General features: G+C 43.5%; 1 protein-coding gene across 2 annotated transcripts in view; it reads right to left on the reverse strand.

The window, feature by feature from the left end:
- Positions 1–655: 655 nt before the first annotated feature.
- Stx11 (syntaxin 11) overlaps positions 656–26,458 on the reverse strand; it is a 31,453-nt gene continuing 5,650 nt past the window's right edge. For both annotated transcript variants that reach the window (XM_028861273.2, XM_037200339.1), the window contains exon 2: positions 656–2,676. In XM_028861273.2, the coding sequence (XP_028717106.1) occupies positions 1,808–2,671 (864 nt within the window). In that variant the 5' untranslated portion in view covers positions 2,672–2,676 and the 3' untranslated portion in view covers positions 656–1,807. The remainder of the gene's footprint in view (positions 2,677–26,458) is intronic.

Below are 26,458 nucleotides of genomic sequence, written 5' to 3' on the forward strand. Positions count from 1 at the left end.
TTCCTTGCACTGATATCCCTTCCCAGCCTCTGAACCTGAACCTGAACTGAGGCTGGACCCTGGCAGGCTAGTTTTTCTCACTCACAAATAGATCAGTGAGCCCCAAAGAACTCCTATTCCTCTTCTCTTTTAAAACTGTACCTTTTCTGGGCAATGGTGGTGCAATGCACACCTTTAATCTGAGCGCTCAGGAGGCAGAGGCAGGTGGATCTCTGTGAGTTCGAGGCCAACCTGGTCTACAAATTGAGTTCCAGAACAGCCAGAGCTACACAGCGAAACCCTGACTCAAATAAATTAAATAAATAAATAAAAATATATATATTCTTAGGAACTCAAGATAGATGACTCCCAACTGAAATCACTCATGTATCTAATAGCATGTAGAAGGAATTCAGAGTGCATTCAGGAGACACACCGATAGTGTGGTGACCAGGGTCTGGAACATCACCTCAAAGTTTTCAAGTGGAAGCAAATCTCTAAAACCTGAAAAAGGTAACTCAGTGCACCGTGACAGAAATTCCTTTGCTGAGAGTTTCATGCACCTATTGTAGTTGGGGGTGGGGGGAAAGTTTAACAATAATTGAAAAAAAAAATAGTTGAAAAAAATAACAATTATCTTCAATGGGTCAAGAGACAAACATAGAAAAAGATAGTTATAGTGTCATGTTTATTTGAAAAATGGGATTTCACTTTAAATCTCTCTGCTTTAACGTCTGTAAGGAATGGTTCACAGTAAGATCAATTATTGTTTCCAAGAACATGACTTAGTATCTCTAATTGTGTCATGTGTTTTCAAACTTCCCCACTGATCTTCACTCATGACAGCACACAGTTGCTGAAAATAAAGTTTGACCCCAAGTGGACCCTTCAGTCAGGAACGAAATACACTCAAAACAATCAAGGCAACACTCACAAAAACTGCTCTTATTATTTAAATACAGAATTTACAAAAGCCAAGTTAATCCAATGGGCCATTATGTACACAAGTGAGTGAATATTAGTTTGCATTTACACATATATTCATATGAAATTAAGTACAAAGATAAATTTTAAATAAATGTTATCTGTGAAAAATACATAAACGTGAGTGATAAAAAAAAGTCCAACTTGGGTGCTTGTTCAGTATTTGGTGCTTAAAATATCTGGAAAAGTTATTCATATATATGAGTATATATATATGAGTATGTATATATACATAACTTGTGGAAGTTATAAAAGGTGAGAGAGATAAGGAAACCGTATGTGTCCAGTGTGGCTTAATAAGTGGGGGAAGAGGGTCGAGGTAAGGTTTCCACATAGGCAGGACTCACACAGCATAAATAGATGATCAGAAGTGAATGAAATCCAGTTTACCCAAGGTCAGTGCCACTCGAAAGAACTAAGAAATACCCAAGTGAATGCCACTCAAAATCGAATAGCACCAAGGAACTTTCCAGAGAAGGCAAACGAAGACAAATTTTGATAATGTACTCATATTGTTAGCGTACGTTCATTTGACTTCCTGCTTTTGTCTTCAAGACATTGACCTTAGCGACGACATTCGTTCCTCCCCGTGGTGCTGAGTGCTAGGAATCTTATAACGACCTCACACAACTCCAGTGGGAATCTGCTTGCACTGGATGCTAGCAATCATCCTTCTGGACAAGTGCCGGGTTCCAAATCTTGCATCCCAACCCCAACTTTCTTTGTGCTCTGAATTCTGCAGACATCGGGATCCTCTCCCTCGGCCCAGGGCAGGATACCTTTGGCTGGCACCCTGGACACGTTTCCCTCATGGCACGGGTCAGGTGAAGACCCAAGCCAGCTGCTAGTTGACGCAGGGGCAGCAGAAGCAGCAGATGGTCCTGCAGGGGTTTTTCTTCTTGTACTGCACAGCCTTGCGCACCTGCGCCTTGGCCTCGCCCGTGTAGTCGAGGGTCTTCTGCACGTTGAGCTCGATGACGTTCAGCGTGTCCGCCTGCTTCTCCACCAGCACGGCCATCTGCAGGAAGAGATCGTGCACGTCGCGGATGCGACCCTCCAGCCGCAGTAGCTCGCGGTGGCGGCTCTCGATCTCGTTGAGCGCGGCCCGCGCGCCCTTCACGTCGGCCAGCAGGTTCTCGGAGAACACGTCCCATTTGCCCTGCTCGAACATGTCCTCGATCTGCTCGCCCGACACGTCCTTGCCCATGATCTCCAGCTGCCGTTGGATGCGGATCTTGCAGTTGTCGCGCTGTTTCATCTCGGCCTGGTTGTACTCGTACATGGCCTGCTGGAAGGCGAGGGTCAGCGCGCTGTATTGTGCGTGCGAGATGCGTGCCACCGCCGAGTGCTCGCCGTGCCGGGCCTGCGCCTGCTCGCTCAGCTCCTTCATGGAGCGCAACTTCTGGTGGATGCCCTCGCCCCGGGTCTTGATGGCCTTGGCGATGGAGTTGGTGTCGCGCTTGATGCTGCTAAGGCGCCGCATGGACGTGAGGAAGCGGACGTTCTGCCTCCCCAGGCGCTTCACGTCGATCATCAGCAGCTGGTTTTCATCCTGGATGTCCTGGATGACCCTGTACAAGGACTCCAGGATGTGGTCAGTCTCGAACACGATGTCCTCGTGGGGAGCGTCAAAGTCATCGTCCCCGTCTGGGAATTGCTGGTCATAGCTCCTGGACAACTCCAGAAGCTCTGCAAGCCGGTCCTTCATTTTGCCTACAAGTAGAGACAGCAGTTAGGATCCTGCAGTGACAGATTTTTGTGTTCAGTGGGACTGAATCTCAAAGCAAAGCAACGGTTCTGCTCAGTGCTCCTAATTCCTTTTCCCTGGGTGTATTAAAGGGGCTAAATTTTACTGACAAGTAAAGAAACACTATGATTCTGATGACCCTTGCCATGTTTCACGGCCTTTGCACATCGGCAGTTCAATATCACAGGTGCCCTCAACTCAATCAGTAGTTTAAAATTTTAGATGGCTTTGGGAATCAATTTCTTTCTCTTGCTTTTTGTTTCTCCATCAAGAATTTGACATACTAGCCGGGCGGTGGTGGTGCAAGCCTTTAATCACAGCACTGGGGAGGCAGGCAGGGGCAGGCAGATCTCTGTGAGTCTGAGGTCAGCCTGGTCTACTCAGTGAGTTCCAGGACAGCCAGGGCTACATGGAGAGACCCTGTCTCAAAAAGACCATAAAAAGTTAAGTTGGCTTGATGTATTTGCCGCTTAAAAATGCTGTCATAGGGCTGCGTGAGAGATGACTCCGTGGTGTCAGAATGAGGTTCTGCTCTGGCTGAGGACCTGAGTTCAGTTTCCGTAAACTCATGTCTGCAGGTCCACAACTGCCTCTAACTCCAGGTGATCCAATACCCTCTTCTGACCTTCTTGGTCAACTGCACTCATGTGCACATATCCAGACTCAGACAGACAGACAGACAGACAGACAGACACACACACACACACACACACACACACACACACCAAACAAAACAAAACAAAACAAAACAAAACAAAACCGAAGAGCTGAGTGAGCATGGTGTTGTGTGTCCTTTTGCTCCTAAGGCAAAGACTGATATATGTAGTTGGTCGTTTTACTCTTTATTCTTTGTTCTCTGCTCTTTGTGGGGTTTATCATCCAGCTCCCCAATAAATACACACATGGATGCTTATTCTTTCTTACGAGTCCCTGGCCTTAGCTTGGTTTATTTCTAGCCAGCTTTTCTTAACTTAGATGATCCTATCTACCTTTTGCCTCTGGGCTTTTATCTTTATCCTATATACCTTTCTTTACTTCTTACTCCATGGCTTAGGTAGCTGGGTGGCTGGCCCCTGGAGTCCTCTTCTCCTCATTTTCTCGCTCCTTGATCTCTTCTTCCCATATTTTTTCCTATTTATTCTCTGCCTGCCAGGCCCACCTATCCTTTCTCCCGCCCTGCTACTGGCTGTTCAGCTCTTTATTAGACCATGAGGTGTTTTAGACAGGCACAGTAACACAGCTTCACAGAGTTAAACAAAATGCAACATAAACAAAAGTAACAAATCTTTGCATCATTAAACAAATGTTCCACAGCATAAACAAATGTAGCACATCTTAAAATAATATCTCACAACAGGCGTATCTCTATAAATTTGAAGCTAGCCTGGTATATATAGTGAGTTCCATGCTAGCCCCAGCTACATCATGAAACCCTGTTTTAAATGAATAAGTAAATAAATATATAAATAAGACAAATGCTGTAAAGGTGCTGAGGAGATGGCTCAGAAGAGTCAAGTTTGATCCCCAGCATTTCTACAAAATCTGGATGTGGCAGTGTACGTCTGTAATCCCAGCACTGGGATTATGGAGAGGAGACCCTCCAGGGTTTGGTGGCCAGCCATTCTAACCAAATCCGGGAGCTCTAACTTCAGCAAGAGCCTCTGTCCCAAACACTAAGGTGGAGAGTGACTGAGGAAGACACCAACATCAGCCTCTGGTCTCCACATGCTTGCCTATACTCATGCACGTGCACCCTCCCACCCAGGTACACACACACACACACACACACACACACACACACACACACACACCACAAACAAATGCTGCCAAAGCAAAACCTGTCTGGAGTAAAACAACACCAAAATAAAGGCAACGCTAGTAATAGTAAGGCGATTAAGAAACAAAATTTGGACATCAAAGTCAAGTGCAGAGGTGTGCACCTGAGGTTCCAGCTAGGGCCAGGCTGAGGCAGGATGAGCACTTGACCCTTTGAGTTCCAGTAGCACGGCCTGGGCAATACAGCCAGACTCCATGGAGAGAAAAGGTTGAGATTTTTTGGCTCCTTTCCCCGATATTTTCTAATGGTAAGCATTGTTGACATCTTTCACAACTAATAAAAGCTTTATATGGAGAATTTGAATCATACAGTCCTACGACAATAATATAACATAGTCTCATTTATCCATCATGCAACAGAAACGTTTGTCCCTTTCACAAGGTTGGTACAAATCGTTGCTAAGACAAAGCAGTGTTTTTTTTTGTTTTTTTGTTTTTTTTTCTACATGCACACATTTTTGGTGGAGCGGACATGTGAGTTGGGGCTAGCCTGCCCTTATACGTGGTACTTCCTGGCTAGAAAGAACCTGTGGCAAATATACCAATAGTCACACAGAGGTACTGAATCCCCTGGAGCTAGAGTTACAGAGAGTTGAGAGCCGCCCGGTGTGGGTGCTGGGCACTGAAACCCAGTCCTCTGCAAGAGTTGTACATGGTCTTAATTACTGAGCCATCTCCAGCCTCTTTTTTCCTGCTCCCACCAAGTTATCAGGAAACATTTAAAAGTAATACGGGATTCTGAGACTTCTAAAGAAAATGCTGGAAAGAGGAAACAGATAGGAACTTCCAGGAAGGCAGCTCAGCAATACATATTGGAAGCTTTTCAAGTATATATTTATTCTAAGAACACATGGGAGGATGTGTAGAGCATGGTAGGTATGTATATTTTCATCACCATATTATCTTTGCAGATATTCAAAAATGACTTCAACACACACAATGCTAAGCTACTTACTGGCTACTTCATAAATCACAGAGTTTAGGAGGCCATCTAATGAGATGAAAAGCACACATGTTCTCTCGGGTAGATAAGGTAGCTAGGGAGAAGAGAATTGCAGCAGTCCCACATGACTGTCTGAACGAGACTTGAACGAGATGCATCAAAATGTTAATAGCAATTTTCTTTGAGTCATGGGATAATGTGATTGTCACTATTATGTCCCCTTGCTATTCTATATTTCCCACAATTTTATGAGATCCATACAGATTTCATAACCAATTGTATAGTCTGTGCGTGGCCATTAGATTGACATTCTGTGTTTCCTGAGGAAGTACACTGGCTAACTAGCATAGAATGGGTGCCACATCCATCTGCTTAAGTTAGTGTTCAGTGCATTCTGCTCTCCAAGAAGTGGATGAACGAAATGGACACATTTTGATGGACATAGCAAGAATAGCGCATGGATGCTTTCCTTGAATCTTGGCCAAGCCTTGCAAAGCATTATGATGGAAGGTAATTGTTGGCAGAGGGAAAGAATCACACATGCCAGGTTTCTAGGACTCTGTCCATAGGCGGGTTCTATGCTCTCTAACGCTATGAAAGAACTAAGGGCGGAGATCACCCCGCTGTCAGCATGAAGAGCAAAGCAGAGTCCAAAGCACCTAAAAGATGGTATCAGAAAATGTCCAAGGCGTGACTTGCTTTCAGGATCTAACCACCTGACACCATAGGTCCTCAGTCAGTAAAGATCTAAGATCATTGCAAGTCCCTAATCTGTAAGGAGACGAGAAAGGCAGAGGGGATGTTCAGACCGTTTCGCAGGTGTTAAACAGGACCCTTCCCACGACCTTCCTGCCCACCCTTCCTGCTCAGCACAGACCAAGATGGATATGTTTTACCCACTTAGAAGTTCTCCCAGCTGCCAGTAAGCAAGCATCAGGAAAACTACGATGTGTGTGTGTGTGTGTGTGTGTGTGTGTGTGTGTGTGTGTGTGTGTGTGAACCAAGAGGTTTCCATTTTGAGAATGTCTTCAGAGGTATTAGAAATATGCATCTTTGCTGGAGGCACATCAAAACATAGAGGAGGGCACACAAGAGCATCAAAATAAGCTTTAGAGTCAGTAGGTTGATAGGCACCATGAAATCCTAAAAGAGAAAACTATAGTAACTGATAAAAACAAATCAGACAATTCAACTGACCCAGAGTTTCACGGAGGCAAGCAGTAACATAATAAACGTTGGTAAGCTGTTCATAAAGTTGCTAAAGTGACTTCTATTTTAATTCAAGCTCAGGTGGAAAGTGCTAGAGATGGTTTCTAACGATCAGAAATCTGCTCATGTCTTCTAACCTTCCTTTTATGCAGGCATGGAATGTGGCCTGAGAGATCTCAGTACAACATGGAGGGAAGAGAAGGGGGGAGGGAAGGGAGGTGGTTTGCTTAACCCTTCTTTTGTTGAGCAATAACATTTCACGTGGACGCACATAGAGAAGTAAAGAGAAGATGGTGCCCGAGTGAGTTTCAGCCTTAGGGAGACAGTGACGTCACCTGGAGGGTTTCCAGTGCAGCAGCTGGCTGTCCTGGGGCTTCTAGAATGAGCTCCTCGTGATTTTAGTATACAGTCAAATTTGTAGCCCATTCCACAGATTCTTATTGTAGATGCTTCGTGATTACAGAAGTTGAGCAGTTCTGGAGAATCTTCCTGGCCCCCAGGTTGAAGACAGACTGAAAGGGCCAAGACCCGACAGTGAAAGAAAAGGCTAGTTCTTAGCCTATCCCCACCCCCAGAAATATGGTGTCTTTCATAGCCATTGCCTTCTGGCTTCTGAGGATGGAGAGGGGCCGCATAGGAAATGAATCAACCAAGATTCCCCTTCAGTCTGGAAAGTCGGGAAAACAATCTAGGAAGCCCTACCAGTGCAGTAAGCAAGACTGACAGGAGTCTGTTAGAATCCCTTCACTCTTCACATGAACAGTTAAGGCAGACACTAACAACAGGGCACTGGAAATGGAGATAGGGCTTCACTGTGATGTGGCACCGTGAAGTGCATTAATAAATTGTCTAACAGGCTTCAAAAGGAAGGGTGGCGTGACTCTGTTAGCTAAACATATGGGACGTTGGGACCTGGGTCCTACTGTTGAATATTTGGCCCATAAAATCTTGCTATTTTCTAGATATGGCTCAGCTGGAAGAGTGTTTGCCACCCAACCAAGAGGACCTGAGTTGAAATTCTCCAGCATCCATGTGAAAATCTGTGTTCAGTGATGCAAATCTGTAATCGCGGCCCTGGGACAGCAGAGAAAGGTGAATCCCCGCATGTGGTGATATTTTATCTGTGTCCCCCAATAAAGCTTATCTGAGGATCAGAGGGAAAAGCCAGCCACTATATTAGACATAGAAGTCAGTCAATGGTAGCACACACCTTTAATCCTATCACTCGGAAGGCAGGAATCTGTCTGGATCTCTGTGAATTCAAGGCCACACTGGGAACAGAGCCAGGCATGGTAGCACGTGCCTTAAATTCCAACACTAGTTAACCATAAAGGTCTGGAGGTCTGTTCAGACAGACAGGAAGTGACAGACATGGGCAGGAAGAGGAAGTGATGTAGCTGGGCAGAGAGAGGAAATGAGTTAGCAGAACAGAAAGGAATATAGGCGTGGGTATACAGGAAGTAGGTCTTTTTGGAGACTGAAGGTCAGTAAGGTGAGGTTGGCTTTGGCTTGTTCTATTCCTCTGATCTTTCAGAATTTACGTAAATATCTGACTCCAAGTTTTTATTATTATTATTATTATTATTATTAAGAGCATTTAACAATTTGTCTTACACCCAGAGCTCCAAATTCAGTGAGAACTTTACTCAAAAAATAAGGCAGAGAGAAATTTTAGAGATTATTTAATGTTAACTTCTGGTCTTCACACGCGCGCGCGCACACACACACACACACACACACACACATTCTTTGCCCTACCAGGAAGGAGGACTCAAGAAGATCAATGAATGGGGATGGTAACTACAGAACTAACGCACCAGATGCTACCGAGAATGGCCACGAGAGTCCCTGTCCCTGCTTATCCCTAAAGAAACTTTCATAAACACAGTGTGTAGTTTTAACTCTACTCATAAAGGAGATGCTTTAAGCACACTCACTCTGAAGCAACCAAAAAAAAGGACATTTTCGATTGTTATGCTCTACATTATGTCCCTTTGGAATGACAAAGGTAGCACCATCTTGTCCTGCCTCCACTTTGTATTCGCTTGGACAGTTCTCAGTCCTCTACCCCCATCACCCCCCAGTGGCCATGCCTGCCTTTGTCAACACATTTGAGATTTCCATGGCCTTGACCATGGTCCAGAAGAAAATTTGCACACTCAGAGGAAGACTAGGAGAAGACAGAGTTCATGTAGAAGCCAAGGAAACAAATAACCAAAGTAATTAAAGTAAACCAAAACAACTAGAAAATATCTAAGTAAGAAACGATTGGCCTGTTGTTTCTAAAATCATTACTATGCTTGGCCAGAAATGAACGTTTCAAGGCTACACTGACCTTCATCTAACTTGGATGTAAATTCTGGTATTCATGGTTTTTGGCTCCTAAAAACTCTATGTGCCTGAGCTTGGGCACCAAGAGACTTTTCGGAGGCACAAGCCCACTCTTGGTCTGACCATCAATAAAAAGGACTTAAAACTTTTAGATTGTCTTAATCAGCGTGATTGCCAGTAACTACCTCATGTGGATCATTCCACCTTTACTATGCCTCATCCCAAATTCATATGGGAAAGTCCTGACTCTGGCATGTCAGAATGCCTCTGTATTTAGAGCTGGCAATGAAGTAATTAAGCTAAAATGAAGTCTTTGGTGAGGGATCCTAATTCAACACAGCTGATAAGGCTTGCAGTAGAAGAAAATTTGCACACTCAGAGGAAGACTAGGAGAAGAACGAGTTCACATGGAAGCCAAGGAAACAAACTTTGCTGCATTAGTCGTTTTTGTTTTTTTTTTTTAATTGCTGTGACAAAACACCCAGATAACTTATAGAAGGAAGAGTTTATATAGGCTTACGGTTCCAGAGGGATAGGAGTCCATCATGGTGGGGAAGCAGCAGGCATGGCATTAGGAGCAGAAAGCTGAGGGCTCACATCTTTTTTGTTTGTTTGTTTTCCGAGACAGGGTTTCTCTGTGTAATTTTGCGCCTTTCCTGGAACTTCTGTAGCCCAGGCTGGCCTCGAACTCACAGAGATCCGCCTGCCTCTGCCTCCCAAGTGCTGGGATTTAAGGCGTGCGCCACCACCGCCCGGCGAGGGCTCACATCTTGACCAGCAAGTACAAAGCAGAGAAAGCAAACTCAAAATGGTGTGAGTCTTGAAACTCTCAAAGCCCATCTCTAGCGACATACTCCCTCCAGCAAGGCCATACTTCCTAAACCTCCCAAACAGTGCCATCCACTGGGGACCGGTTGTTCAAATGTCCCAGACATTGGAGGATACCTTGTTCAAACCACCAAACGTGTCAACACTCTGCCGTTGAATTTGCAGCATCTCTGAACTGTGAGAAACAAGTTTCTGGTGCCTGGGGCAGCCAGCCTTTGACACTGGCATATGATACTGCCATCTACGAAGTTCACACCGTAGAACTCCATACTGGATTGAAAAGACAAAAACAAAGCCAAACAAACCAGCCGTCTCATCATGTTTGAAGTTGAGTTTGTGGGTTTTGCACTGGTCTCCATTCATAGCTGCCCTTGCTTGAATGTGGTCAGCAAACTTGACAGGCCTAGAAGCCATCCAGACTGTCATATTTCATTATGATAAACCAATTTATACATCAAGAAAATACTGCCTAATACCAACAAATATAATCCTTCCTGGTTTCACAGCAATATGTTACAAATATTTTGACATATTGTGAGAAAAAATATCAGACATGGGTGTGCAGAATGCAGAGCAGAGGGCGCTCCAGATCGGACCATGGGGAGTTTGCTACAGAGGTGAATTGGAGAAGACGGGAAGGAAAGAAACCCTATAGCATGTAGGGACCTTCCTTTCTATACGTGCGATAAACACAGGTTTCAGACTTCATTTTGCTTTCATGGATGTCTTAGTGAGGGTTTCTATTGCTGTAAAGAGACAATATGACCACAGCAACTCTTATAAAAAAAACCATTTAATTGAGGTTGGCTTACAGTTCAGAGGTTCAGTCCATTATTATCATTGTGGAGAGCAGGCAGACACCGTGCTGGCTATATCTTGATCAGAAGGCAATAGAAAGTGGGCTCTGACACTGGGTGGTATCTTGAGCATAGGAAACCTCAAAGCCTGCACCCACAGTGACACACTTCCTCCAACAAAAACCACACCTCCTAATAGTACCACTCCCTATGAACTTATGGGGGACTAATTACATTTAAACTACCACAATGTAAGTTAGAAAGTTTATTGTTTTCTTTTCAATGTGAACTTAAGTACACATTTAGACATAGGCACTTTGAAGGATATGTTGTACCCAGCTATGGACGAAGCAGAAAGGATCTTGTCCCTAATAGAGCATAAATGGTCACCTTAGATTTTAGAGCAAACTTTAAATTAATAAAGGAGATGATAGCGACAGATCAAAAGGTGCTTTGCTGGACCGTATGAGACCCGGGGAAAAGCTCCTATATCATCCCTTCTCTGGTGGGTGCAGCCCGCACCAGGGCACACTGCTTGGTATGCTGAACTCACAGCCCTGCCCACGCTTGAGGAGGTCATAGCCTGCTCAGCTGGGATCGCCTCGTACAGACCTTGCTCAACTGCTTGCTCCAGCCCCTCCTGCCCAGCCACCCCCACACCGCAGTCATATGGTTGGGAACAGGACATTCCACTATGTCTCAGTGGCTTCGATGTTGTTTTCTAGCCCGCCCATAAGCACACACCCTTAAAAGACAACAAAGGCTCTTTCCCCAACAGGTTGACTCAAATCCATGAATAATCATTTCACTCAGCGGAGTAATCCTTGGTGCTCTGCTCTGTTCCTTGACTTTAAAAAGCGGCATGTCAAAAAAGAAGAAAGTATTCTTTGCTTGTTTTGTTTTTGAGACAAGGTTTCCTTGGGTAGCCCTGGCTGCTCTGGAACTCGCTCTGTAGCAAACTCCGAGATCGGCCCATTCTGCCGGGGTTAAAGGCATGTGTCACCACCACTGGCAAGGAAGTATTCTTCTATCTTTTAAACATTAGAAGCTTAAAATATTTTCTTGTTGTTCTCAAGGTAATTCGAAAAGGAAAATGTGTTTTGTTTTGTTTTTTTTTTAAGTACATTTACCAAAAACATATTCAACCTCTTCATAGGGTTCATTCAAAGCACAACATGAGAGTTTTAAAGATTCTTCATTGAGGTTGAGTATAATTATACAAGTTAGGGCTAGAAGAAATGATAAAAATATTTGCTGTAAAATTCTCTCCTAGGTGTGGCTACATACACAAGACCAGAACGATGGCAATATCAACGGGCATGCTAACATGGAAAGGGGAAAGCTTCATGGGGTCCCACTCCCAAAACTATAGGCAACCCACCTGAGAGAGGGAGAATTTCCCTCTTCCAGGGACGAGCCCCCTTACTGGTTATCTAATACAAAGTGGTCAGCCCCGAAACCATAGACACAAACAACAAAAAGTGGACTCAGCAAGTTGTATTTGTATACTGTGCATATGCATACAAACACACACACACACATACACACATACACACACACACACTCATATATATGCAACAATAATAAAAAAGAGAGACTATAAATTTTGGAGTGGAGGGGACATGGATGGGAGTTGAGGAAAGGCACTGGCAGGGGACTAGACGGAGGAAAGTGATGGGATTCTATTTTTGTTTAAAAATGTGTAAAAATTAAAAATAAATTTAAAAAAATTTAAATGTGTCCCTTTTAATTCTTGGGCAGGTAAGATAGGCCAGTGGGGAAAATGCTTGCTGCCTAAGCCTGACAACCTACATACCTACATACATATATATATGTGTGTATATATATACATACATATGTATGTGTATATATATGTGTGTGTATATATACATATATATGTATATATATGAAATTTCTGACCCACTCTTTTTTTAACACCAGATGAAGAAACATCTGAGTTTTTCCAACATCGTCAATGTATGAGGTTTGTCAGGTAAGTGACTTTCGCAGTCACTGAAGTCTCTCCCTCCAACTGCCGAAAGTACTCATTCGTTTCCGTTGGAGACTCTCTTCTGAAATGCACTGGCGTACCCCATCGCTTCCCTGAGTTAGCTAGAACGTGCTGAGCACTCTGCTGGGCACCGTCCCCGCCCGTGAACTGTGTGCTGATGCAGTGTCTGATCTGTGAAGCTTCTCATCCAACACTGCTACTCCCCTCAGGCAATGACTGGGAAAGTCGAGCTTTCGCTTCAGTTCCATTGACCATTAGGGCAATAGGAATTAGACATGATCAGCAGCTACACACATTTCTAACTCCAGTTCTAGGGGATCCAAGGCCCTCTTCTGACCTCCACGTGCACCCGGCATGTGAGTGGTACACAGACATACATGCAGGCAAACTACTTATACACATAAAATAAAAGCTAAAAAGTAAATAAAATATTTCCGGAATCTTCCACTTCATTTTTGGCAGCAACGGTTGGTTACAAGTAACTAAAGCCACGGAAAGCAAAACTGTGGTTAAGTGGTTACTTCGACTCATCAAGAAATACTGTTGGTTTCTCTGTGCTTTGAATAGGGACTTGCTAATGAATCTTGCTTTGACCAGGGGACAGGAGACCACGTGACAGAAGAAGATGCCTGGATAGCACAAGCCACTGGGGCTTGCCCCCTCCTCCTTTTGGGGGCATTGTGAGGAAGTTGGAGCTAACCTTCTGGAGAATGGGGACCATATGAAGAGAGGGGCTGAATGATCAAGGGAAGATCCATCCAGAGCTTGCTTATTGTGAAAGGCTTATGTAGATCAACTCGTGTGACCCTCACAAGAAATGACAAGTAGCTAGCAGGGGGTGCTTTATTGTAAGGATACTCATTGATACAACTGTCTTTGCCTCCCAAATGTACTTTTCTTTAATCCTAGTTTAGGAAGCTAACAGGAGTCACAGAAAAAAAAATCATAATTTATGGAAAGTTAATTCTCATGCATTTAAAGTGAAAATATGTTATACTTTGAAATGAAGATATAAGCAATATTCCAAATAACTATCCTGATGATCATGATAATATTTGATGATCATGGCCTAAGGTACATATATTTTTAACTACACATTACATTTATGATAGTCTATTCATATTTTATCTAAAATTTCATATAGCACACACATTCATTTTTCAAATGTCACACATTTCTTAACAAATCAGAGGATAGTTCTGTCCTCCCTGCTGAAAACTAGAGTCACAGTGAGGAGGCAATAAGGCTCTGCGGAGCAGCTTCCCGGTGCCCATGCTGCACAGGAGCCGGGGAACTGTGAGGTCAGGACAGGACAGAGATACCTGGTAGCTTTAACCTTGGCCAGGGTTCAGTCTGATAAGAGATCCGCAGAACTCGAAGAGCCAGTTTTGGAATGGAAGTGGATAGTTTTGAGTGTACCTCAATTCTACTTGTTCAGCTCACCCAAATGAAGAGCAGCCAGCAGGTACAGGGCAACCTCCCAATGGCTTGCATCTGCCACACAGTGCCAGGGGAAAAAAAAAAAGTACCAGAGGAGTTTCTTCACTGTGCTAAAAGAACCAAAATTAGTGGGAGTTCAAGTAAGTCTCTAAAACCTGTCAGGAGTTGATGTGACCGGACTCATCCTTCAGAATGTTAAGGTGACAGAAAAATTATCCTCAGAGCCAGGGGTCTGCTTAGAATGTCACATCTACACATCGAAGTATGAAAGGCCTAAGGCGCAGCCCTGGCTGTTACGTGAAGTCATGTTCTGATCCCACCTGTGCCACTGTTAGCCCTCGCTTGGGATTCCTCAGGCTTCCAGGGTCCCAGTAGGTAGACAGGGTGATTCTCAAGAAAGGGATGCAATTCCTAAGAAACTGGTGCTTTCCAAGCCTGCTTACGTCACCTTTCCTCGCTAGCTACCTTCTCCCATGTTTGAATGCCGACTGCATAGATTGAGAGAGGACTCAATGGGATGGCCCATGAGGAGCTTTTACACAGGAAGAATAAACACTCTGTCTTTTCTATCTGCTTTTATCAGTTCATGAGATTCACAGCACCTTAATCCGTTCAAATAAATAATGCAGGTCTGGTAACCACATGTGCAAACAGTGCTATTAACAGCTTACTTCCTATTTCCTCTATGGCCAAGAATGACCTTAACATCTATGAGCTACTATATTATTCAAATTTAAACTTTTTTTTTTTTTTTTTTTTTTTTTTTTTTTTTTTTTTTTTTTTTTTTTTTTTACGGAGGGGCCATGGAGGAGACATGTGGGGGCATGTGTGGGCTATGGTGTATATGTCTATATCTGGAGGTCAGAGGACAATCTTGTGAGAGTTCCTTTCTTCCCTTCTAACTTTAAATAGGTTCCAGGGATTGAACTCAGGTCACAAGACTTTCACAGCAAGTCCTTTTCCAACTGAGCCATCCTGTCAGCCCTATCTGAGGTTTTAAATAACTTCTTTTCCAAACATTCGAACATCTCTCTCTGTTTTCCCTGTTTAACTCTTTGTAAGAAGACAAAAACTCACAGAATTATTTGATAGAAAAATAAAAATGGGGGGTGGTGGTGGAGAGATGGCTCAGCAGTTGAGAGCACTGGCTACTCTTCCAGATGACCCAGGTTCAATTCCCAGCACCCACACGGCAGCTCACAACCATTTCTACTTCCTGTTCCAAGGGATCCTACACCCTCACACAGACATACATACATGCAGGCAAAACACCAATGTATATAAAATGAAAAGAAATAAATCATTTTAAAAAGTAAAGATTTTCCAACATCTATTAAATACGTGTCACAACTATAAAATAACCCAGGATTAAAAATCTAAAACATCTGCTTCCAGATTCCTTTTATCCCAGCAAGTTATGAATGTTTAGCAAGCACGTTCAAAAGCACTAACCCTGGAACTATGACGTGGAGCACATTTCTCTGGTGAAGCGGAGGATTCTGTGTGGTTTCTTCTGGACAGGGACAGCCCACGGGGTCACCAAGAAAGCCATATGGCACATTCCACCAACAAAAACTTTGCATAGGTAAAAATAAATAAAATGAAGAATGATGAAGGCCACCTGGAAAAGTTAAGAAAATTCTAGAAAGGAAGAGAATGTTCACATGTGCTTTTATGTTCAATAAATTTAAAGTGGTTTATTCCAGTTCCACACATTTCAGAGGCTATTAAAGAATAATGAAGTATACAAGCCAATCTGAGGTCTGATAGCCTCATGACTTAGTGTCCATAAAGTCCTTGGCTTAGCTTTCATTTTTATTATTTTATTATTTATTGTAATTTGTGTGTGTGTGTGTGTGTGTGTGTGTGTGTGTGTGTGTTACACATCTGTGTGCATGTTTGTGCTGTGGGATGGTCTTTCTGTATGCTGTATGTGTTGCTACCATTGGTTAATAAATAAAGCTGCTTTGGCCTATGGCAAGGCAGAATAAGAGCCAGGCGGGAAATCAAAACAAAGATACAGAGAAAAAAAAGGAGGAGTCAAGGAAGACACTGTGGCCACCAGGGGAGCAAGATGTAATGGAACACAGGTAAAACCATGAGACACATGGCGGTACATAGATTAATAGAAATGGGTTAATTTAAGTTAAAAGAGCTAGTTAACAATAGGCCTGAGCCATAGACGGAACAGTTTGTTGCTGTGGGATGGTCTGTATGTCAAATCTGTTGCTCTAATTGGTCAATAAATAAAACACTTATTGGCCAGTGGCCAGGCAGGAAGTATAGGAGGGACTAACAGAGAGGACAATGAAGAGAACAGGAAGGTGGGAGGAGTCACTGCCAGCCGCCGCCATGACAAGCAGCATGTGAAGATGCCGGTAAGCCACAAGCCACCTGGCAAGGTATAGGTTTATGGAAATGGATTAATTTAAGCTGTAAGAACAGTTAGCAAGAGACCTGCCATGGACATATAGTTTGTAAGTAATATAAGTCTCTGTGTTTACTTGGTTGGTTCTGAGCGGCTGTGGGACTAGTGGGTGACAAAGATTTGTCCTGACTGTGGGCAAGGCAGGAAAACTCTAGTTACAGTTTGTAAGCCTCTGTATGTTTATTTGGGACCAAGTGGCTGCAGTACCCAGGAAAACATCCAGCTACATGTTTGTATACAAATGCATGTGCCCATGTGTGCATGTGTGGAAGCCAATCACTTTCCAACTGATTTTTGGAGACAGGGTCTCTCACCGAACCTGGAGCAATTCAGCTAGAATGCCTGGCCAGCAAGCGTCTGAGATTTTCCTGTCTCTGCCTGTCCAGTGTAGGGATTACAGACCCAAGCTTCCATAGCTGGCTCTCCGTGTAGGTGCCAGGGATCTGAAATCAGGCCCTCATGCTTGTACAGGAAGAACTTTACTAAGTAGGATGGCAGAGGAAAGGTCTAAAATGGCAGCTGGGCACTTGACTGAAACACTGTCCATCTTCTAGATGAGGAAGGAGGTCGTGGGCTTGTGCAGGAAGATGAAGATACCAGAATCCCCGGGTGGGTCATAATTTGAGAGGCAATTTAGACGACCTGGAGTTCTATAGTTGGTAAGAAAACCAAGCTAGTGAGAATAGAACAAGGAGAAATGTAACTAACTAGCTGGAAAGCAGAGCGTACAGTGAGTTCCAGGACATACCCCTGATGTCATATGAGGTCTTTTTTTAATTAGTGTTCTCACGATCACTGAATATTGATCTGGCTTAAATTACGATAGAGTTGTACTGGAGATGGGGGTGCGTGTCCTGCTACAGAGGGGTGGAAATCAGCCAAAGCACCATCAATGCCTGAAACTGAAGAATCAGAAAATTGTGACAGAAGCATGTTATCTGGAGATTGAGGACACACACATCAAGGGGTTGGATGTGGTTGTCTTTGGTGTAAACAAGAAAAAAGACTGAGTTTTTTTTTTCATTCATGGAATTAATTGGCTTTTCTCAAATGTATAAGTTTGGTAAAAATTAAAAAGTAGAAGAAAGAAAGAAGGGAGGGAGGAAGGGAGAGAGAAAGAGAGAGAGAGAGAGAGAGAGAGAGCAAGCTGGCCCGAAAGGCACAGACCTATAATCTCATCCATTTGGCAGGGGGTGCCTACCGTAATAGAATCACAAGTTCAAGGCCTGCCAGAGCTAAAACTGAGCTCAAGGCCAGACTGGCCGGTTAATGAGACCCTATCTCAAAAGAGAATGCAAAAGGGCAGCAGGGGTGTACCTCAGTGATAGAGTGGTTTTCTAGCCTGTGCAGGGTCCTGGGTTCTATCTCCAGTACTGAAAAAAAGCGAAGAGGTTGTAGGTGGGATCCTAGCTATTCACAGGTCACTGCCCGCTTACAGTGTACTCAATAAACTTCCTCCTTGAAGGAAAGAATGGGAGAGGGAGTGAAGGAGGAGGAGAAGAAAGGCCAGGAGGGAGGGAGGCTGGGAGGGATGAAGGAAGGAAGACTTGCCTCTGAAGTCTAAATTACTAACCAATAGGCTAATGCTATGAATTTGGGCTAGTGTAGGGTGACTAAGACTTCAGAAGTGCCAGGCATGGTGGCCTACCCTTTAATCCCAGTAACTCAGGTGACTGAGGCAAGAGGATCTCCGTGAGTTCAAGGCCAGCTTAGTCTGGTATACATAGAAAGTTCCAGAGTGGCATCATAGAGAGACTCCGTCTCCAAAAGATGGGGGTGGGGGGTGAAGAGAGAATTCAGAAACTGTCTGCCTGCTGAGTGTGCTCCTTTCTGACATTAATGGCTCTGTGTAGATTCCACTTCAGAATAAACCCTTAAATTCACTTACAAGGGAATCAGAAACTCTTCACATGTTACGTTTTTGATTGCAACAAACCCAAGCTTCCCACGAGACTGTGAATTAAAAATCTGAAAAGGAAAATTACCCAGAGCCAGCTGTGATGTGTATGGTGATATTTTATTTGTGCTGAAATGTGGTAATAATTTATTCGTGCATTAATAAATAAAGCTTGCCTGGAGTTCAGGGGGGAAAGGCCAGCCATTTTAAGTAAACAAAGAAGTCAGGCAGCACACGACCTTAATCCCTTAGCAGGCAGGATCTCTGTGTGTTCAAGGCCACACTTGGGAACAGAGCCAAGCATGGTGACACACGCCTTTAATCCCAGTTCCAACCATAGAGACCTGGAGGTCTGAAGTGACAGAGCTGTGTAGGAAGAGGAAGTGAGGTAGCTGGGCTAAGAGAGCCAATGAGAGGGCAGAACAGCAAGGCAATAAAGGCCTGGGTAGACAGGAAGTAACTTGCATTGGGAAGCTGCAAACTGGTAAGGTAAGGTTGGCTGGTGGCTTTCCCTATTTCTCTGATCTAAGGCTTTCACCCCTATATTTGGCTCTGTGTTTTTTATTTAATAAGACCAGTTAGAAATTTGGCTACAGATGTGCATCCATGTGATCTCTGCATTGGGACGGCTGAGGCAAGAGTACAGTGAATTTGAGTTCTACCTACCCAGTGAAACCCTGATGTGGAAAAGGAGAAAAGAGGAGACAATGATCCTAAAATAATTCTCACGGGGCTGGGGTGATGATGGCTTAATCAGCCATGTGACTGAAGTTCCTTTCCTAAAACCGACACTAAAAACAAAAAACAAAAAACCAGGCCTGGTGGCACAAGCTTGTTCCCCAGCTCTGGTGAGGCAGAGACAGGTAGACCCAGGGGCTGGCTGGCCAGCTGATCAGGGATTTCCAAAACAAGTGAGAGAGCCTGTCTCAAAAAAATAAATGGAATAGCACCAGAGGAATGACATCTGAGTCTGATCTCTGGCTTCCATGTGCTAACATATGCACACACATGTGAAACACACACACACACACACACACACACACACACACACACACACACATACACACACAAAAATAATTCTCAACTAATGACCACTTATAAAACCACTTTTTTTTTTATAAATTGAAAAATACAGTCATAGGAAGTAAAGGAGGTCCTGGCTGACACGACATCTTTCATAAAACAATGAAGAGAATAGCACTCTGTGATATAAAAATGTAGATAAATGGATATGAGTAAAATACCAAGAAACATCACAGTTACATACAGAGCACTGGTAAGTAAACACACATACATCAGAAAAATAAGAATTTAAACAAATCAGGCTGTCATAATTGGCTGGCACAAGCTGAATTCTCCATAATCTTTATCATAAACTCCAATATGTCTCAGAGAAATTATAGGCTTAAAAATGCAAAATCAATGAGAGACACACTGGTAGAAAATCCATAAATCTTTTTCTGTCCTTTAGAATAATGATAACAGTCTGAAGAAATCCCAGAGGAAAAGAAAAGCAAGTATAAGCACATGAAACCAGAAATTTCCACACAACAGAAAAGAAGAATGTGGCACTAGTTAGATTTAGCAACTTAGCCCCAAAGGAGAGGAATAAGAAGAATACAAGCTTGTCTGTGAAGTAATAAAAACGGAAAACAGTCATCGTGCTTATGCCGAGGGTCACAGCGATGAAATACAGATAGGTGATTGCCAGATACACAAATACCCATAGCACTCAAGGTTCAGTTCAGAGTAATTAATAACTAGAGAAATTGTCCAGTCCGATATCAACGAAGACATGCTGACTAAATAGGACATTCCCACTGTCAACTGTTAACCTTTGAAGACAAGTTGATGTGCCTACAATTTGATTCCTTAAGGCACAAATTTCATCACCTAAAAAGTATTTCAGGTTTTTTGGGAAAAATTAGATTTATTATATATATGTATGAAACGGTCCGACAATAAAAAATAAATTTAAAAAATTAAGGTAGAGAATAAATAGTAAAAGACACATGATGTCTATCTCTGGTCTCCACACATTCATTGTGTGTGTGTGTGTGTGTGTGTGTGTGTGTGTGTGTGTGTGTGTACACACATGAGTATATATACCACATGCAAATAAATGAATAAAGTAAATAAAAAAGAAAGGAATTAAATTTAAATTTTATCTCTACACTTCGTGTCATAGAGGTAAGCAAACAACATGCCAGCATATTAGCTTGATTTAATCATGCAATTGCACATGTATATCAAATGTCACAAAGTACCACACAAATACAATGATTTACCAATCAAAATACTACTAACAATGTGTGGTAGCCTGAGTGACAAATGTCCCTCGTAGTCTTGGGGACTGCACACTTGACTCCCAGCTGGTGGCACTGCTCAGGGAGGCTTAGGTGGTGTAGCCTTGCAGGAGGAAGTAAGTCACTGGGGGGGCATTCAGAGTTAAAAGCCCCACCTCCTACTAATTTACTTTCTCTGTGGTGTGCTCAAGATTCAAGATGTGAACTCTCAGCTTCTTCCTCCCGCCACATACCTGCCACTAGCTGCCATGCTTCCTACCACCATAGGCTCTAACTCTCTGGAACTCAAAGCCAAAATAAATGGTCTCTTCCTTAAGTGTCCTTTGATCTCGTTGTTTTGTGACAGCCACAGTAAAGTAAGTAATACGTCTTGATTGGCAATTGAAACATTAAATCCTAATAGTTAAAAAAAAATCAAGAATCGCTGTGGATATCACTCTGTATGCTGTGAATGTGTTGCTCTGATTTGGTTGATAAATAAAATGCTGATTGGCCAGTAGCCAGGCAGGAAGTATAGTATAGGCAGGATAAGCAGAGAGGAGAATTCTGGGATCAGGAAGGCGGAGTCAGGAGTCACCAGCCAGACACAGAAGAAGTAAGACATTTAGGTACCGGTAAGCCATGAGCCATGTGGCAAGGTATAGATTAATAGAAATGGGTTAATTTAAGATGTAAGATCTAGCTAGCAAGAAGCCTGAGCCATTAGGCCATACAGTTTTAAATATAAGCCTCTGTGTGTTTACTTGGGTCTGAGTGGCTGTGGGCCCGGGCAGGACTGGAGAAAACTTCAGGTACAAAGAAGGCATCATTCCTGTCCTCAGATAAGCTTGCAATATAGGAGGAAAAACAAGCCAGCAGGATAATAAGAAAAGATGAAGAGCTGGCCAGAAAAGAGGAAAAAGGAAGGGCCCAGCCTGAGCCGCATAGCTGGGAGGAGGTTCTCTATTGCAACACAGGTATTGCAACCTCTCTCTTCTGCTTGGAAGCTGAGTTCACAGACGAGAAATCAGAGCAGACGCAGCTCTGAGCACGAGTGTGCTTCACCCCTTGGGCCATTTAGGACAAAAGCCCAAGGGTGACAATGCTCCTGGACCAAGTACAGCAGCCTCTTAGTTGATAATAGTGACTCTAAAAAAATTATCATTTTGTTTTTGTTTTTTGTTTTTCAGAGACAGGGTTTCTCTGTGTAGCTTTGTGCCTTTCCTGGATCTCGCTCTGTAGCCCAGGCTGGCCTCGAACTCACAGAGATCCACCTGGCTCTGCCTCCCGAGTGCTGGGATTAAAGGCATGCGCCGCCAACACCACCCGGCTCTTAAAAAAATTATTTTAAAAGCTATATTTCTATTACATTTATTTATTTAAAGATTTATTTTTATTTTATGCACATGAGTGTTTGCCTGCATGCATGTGTGTATACCATGTGCATGCCTGGTGCCTGAGGAGTGTGGAAGAGGGTGTCAGATCCCCTGGAACTGGACTTACAAATGGTTGTGCTGTGAATAGTCATGCGGATGCTGGAAACCAAGTCTGGGGTCCTCTGCAAGAGCAACAAGTGCTTTTAACTGTGGAGCTGCCTTTCCAAGCCCCACATTTATTTATTCAGTTTTGTGTGTGTGTGTGTGTGTGTGTGTGTGTGTGTGTGTGTGTGTGTGTAAGTGTGCATATTGTGGGTATCAGTTTTCATCACCATATGAGTCCTGGGTTTCAAACTCAGGTCATTAGGCTTGGTGACAAATGCCCTTACCCACAGAGCCATCTTGCTCACCCTATATTCTTAAAATTAATTTTAAAAAGTCTACCTTACTAATGCATGAATTTCTGAGCTCTAAATTGTTTGATTTTGATTTTTGCCACTCTATATTACACACTGGGATGTTAAGACCAACTTCTAACCAGAGCAGATTGCATGAAACACTCTGAAACTTCCTTCTCTGTTCCTTTCTATTGATTTCACTCTTCAAACGAAGGAATCTCTTCTCTTCTTAGCAGCATCACCCTCCCAAAACATACATACACACACACACACACACACACACACACACACACACACACACACACACACACTCACGTACAAATGTGCACTTGCATGCTGACATGCATGTATGAAGGAACCTCAATTTTGATCTAGATACAGCAGATCTCCCTTCGTTGAAAAGGGTCGCCTTCTGGCCGGGCGGTGGTGGCGCACGCCTTTAATCCCAGCACTCCGGAGGCAGAGCCAGGTAGATCTCTGTGAGTTCGAGGCCAGCCTGGGCTACCAAGTGAGTTTCAGGAAAGGCGCAAAGCTGCACAGAGAAATCCTGTCTCAAAAAAAAAAAAGAAAGAAAGAAAGAAAGAAAGAAAGAAAGAAAGAAAGAAAGAAAGAAAGAAAGAAAGAAAGAAAGAAAAGGGTCACCTTGTGATGAGAGCCACCCTCTCAGCTTTGATTTGGGTGTGAACTGGGCTTCTTAAGAATGTGACCTTTCATCTGACCTCTGCCTGGGTCTATGAACTGACACTCCCCTTGTTTCCTCTTTCCTAATATTCACCATGTTCCCCGCTGATCAGTTTACAACACAGTCTCTTGCTGTTCAAGTTCTGCTCGCCTACAGCCTCCATGACGTCCGGGGCTGTGCCTGAGTCTGTGGCCGCTGTTTGCAAAGTTCTCTAGAGCATCTACCATGGAGACCCTTGATAAACTGTTCTCAAATAAAGATGGTCACTAGAATGTTTCTTTTCAGTAACTTCCATGAGTCTCGGGTGAAAGAGACAGTCCTTGCCCTCACAGTGGTGATACACTTGGAAACAGAGAGATGAGCGTTAGGCGATGCACAGAGGAGTGTCAGACTCTGAGAACAGGAAATCTTCTTAGAGAACATAGGGCCTGAGTTAATTCCCAGTGGCTTACTAGGAGTTATCTTGGTAGGGGAGAGGAGAGGAAACTGAGGCAGAGACAATTTGCGCAGGGGCCTGAAGCATGCATGGAGGGCCCCGGAATGACACCTGCCAGCCTTCTCAGGGATGAAGAAAACAGCAAAGTGCCCTCATCTACCAGGTTATTCAGCGACTGAGGTTTCCTGCAAAGATCTGATTCAAAAATCAATATGCTCTCAAGTGCTTTTCCCTTTCAAGAAAAATTATTACCCATTTCTGTGAGTCAAACGATGTGTTTTCCTGCATCTATGAATGTTTAATCTTCCTTCCCAAGCTATCTCTTTCATGCTATTAGATGGCCATTAAGGTTTAAAACCAGCACCTCAGCATTTGCTCTGCAGAAGACTTCCTGGAACTTCCTGTCCTAGTAGAGTTACTGTTTCCTATAAGGGGACCCTCCTTCAAGCACAGCTTTTCAAGGAATTTGATTTCTTGTCTCTCCATCTGAGATGGGAGAAAGCTAGGGCAGAAATTTCTTTTCTCTCTCCCTTCTTTCCTTCTTCCATTCCTCCTCCTTCTTGTTGTCCCCCCCCCTTCTTATTTTGAAGTATCCTAGGCAATTCTGATATTTATAACCTACAGACTACACAGTGGGGTTCACTAGACTGTTCGGAGATTTTTAGATAGGTGTTGGGGAGAGGGAGGCAGTGATAGCAGTAATGATACTACTTGTTATTTCTGTCCTTCCAGGCTGGTATGCCACATAAAAGGACTCTGTAATAACAAAGAGCCATGAAATATCGACAAGACGTTGTTCCATGTAGTTTGATGCAGTAAATAAAGAGAGCACAAGGTGGGCAGTGCAGTGATATTATGGGATTCATCTCATGAACTGTCCTACTTTACCTATGATCAGATTGTGGGCCACTAGTCCAATGGGTGTGAGCAGAAAGTAAGGAATAAAGCCAGGTGGAGAGGCAGTTTTGCTGCTGATCAGATGCTGAACCTGAAGCCAGAACATGTACTGTTTCCACAACTATTCCAAAAAGCTGGAATTCACATTATTAACCAGGAAGTTCTGCCAAGAATATTGTTTTGTGTCTTTGAACAAAAGGAGGAGTAAGACAGTCCAGTAGACAAAAAAGAAATACTTTATCGGGAGACTTGTGTCCAGAGGATCTTAGTACCTACTGAAAAGGAAAACACCCTTAGTGAATGCTAAAGACATTTCATTGTCTCTAGTCTAGAGAGTCCCAACTCCAAAACCAATTTGCATTAAAAGTTATCAGTTAGTAAGCCTTACGAATAACTTGAATGACATACACTAGTGTCCATAGGCTCAGGGAGTAGACCACAAATGCTTACTCTGACAGATGGTTTTGTTATCAGCAAAAAGTCACAGAATGGCTAGCATGGGGGTGGGGGCGGGGGGTGGGGTGGGGAGCCTCTGAGGGAACCGGCCAAAGCCAACCATAGCAGTGGCCCACTCTCAGGGAACTCCCAGCAGAATTGAGGAAGCAAAACAAACCCACATGAAATAGCAATGCAAATCTTTCACTTTCTATTGAGAGAAGTGCTTAAGGAACCAGAGGCAGCTATAGGAATTTCAACCAAGAGACAGGCGGGTTGTATTGCCTGAGAAGGCTCCATGGTGCCCTCCATACAAGTGACTATCGATTTCCTAATAAATCTGAAGAAGTGTCAAGATATTTAATTCACTCAGGAGGAAAACATCGAAAGGCACCATGTTTTGAATATGAACATTTTAGAGCTTGAAACTTGGTGCATTTGGTTAAGTTTGCGTACAGCATTAATTCGATGTCTATATCTTTGAAGGATCCAAAGTCAAGGTGATCAATACTGTGTTGAAGAAAAACTATTTACCCAAGTCGGAGCAGATCGAGTCATCAAGCAATGAGAATGGTGTAGAGTTGGGGCTGGACTTGGTGGCAGTGGGGTTGGGGTGGCTTGTTGGTGAGAATACCTTTGTTAGGACCAATGGAATCTACTCACATGCCCCAAATACAAAGCAGGATCTCAGCAGAAAATAACATTTGCCAGCTAATACCAAGAGGATAAGAGTACAGGAGAGTCTGTTCACTGTGTGAGATTCTTCAAGTTAGAGGCAGGAGAGTACCTGTTTTAGAGTCAAACCAAGATGAAATAGACCTCAGCAGGCAGGTCATAAGCAAGGAATGTAGAATGTGGAGTTTTTCCCTGGCTGCATTTGTCAGTGATTCTCTCACCAAGGGACCCACAAAATCCGTTGATTAGTACCTGGGCCCCTGGCCAGTCTCTCTACGGACCAACCACATGGAAGAAACAGGAAAAACTGAGCATTCAGTGCTTAAAAGGCAGCTCTGTGGGTCAGAGTTCTGAGAACCTTCAGGTCCCCGGAGTCTCCATGAAGATATTTAGTCCATTATCACCATGGTGGGAAACATGGCAGCAGGCAGACAGGCATTGTGCTGGAACAGTAGCTGAGAATTCACATTTGATCTACGAGAGAGAGAGAGAGAGAGAGAGAGAGAGAGAGAGAGAGAGAGAGAGAGAGAGAGAGAGAGAGAGAGAGAGAGCGCTAACTGGGAATAGCATGGGCTTTTGAAAGCTTGACGCTCACCCCTAATGACATTCCTCAAATAAAGCCACACCTTCTAATCCTTCCCAAATAGTTTCACCAACTGGGAACCAAGTATTTAAACACATGAACCTATGGAAGCCATTCTCATTCAAACCCACCACACTGGAGGAGTTTATGATTACCCCAGTTGTTTGTATTCCTAGATAGATCACCTATTTCTTGGAAGGAAAACAAGAGAAAGATGCTACATAGCAAAATAGGGGCCACGAAGTGTCTGTATTATGACTG

The sequence above is a fragment of the Peromyscus leucopus genome, chromosome 8a, assembly GCF_004664715.2.
Source record: "Peromyscus leucopus breed LL Stock chromosome 8a, UCI_PerLeu_2.1, whole genome shotgun sequence".
Lineage (NCBI taxonomy): Eukaryota > Metazoa > Chordata > Mammalia > Rodentia > Cricetidae > Peromyscus > Peromyscus leucopus.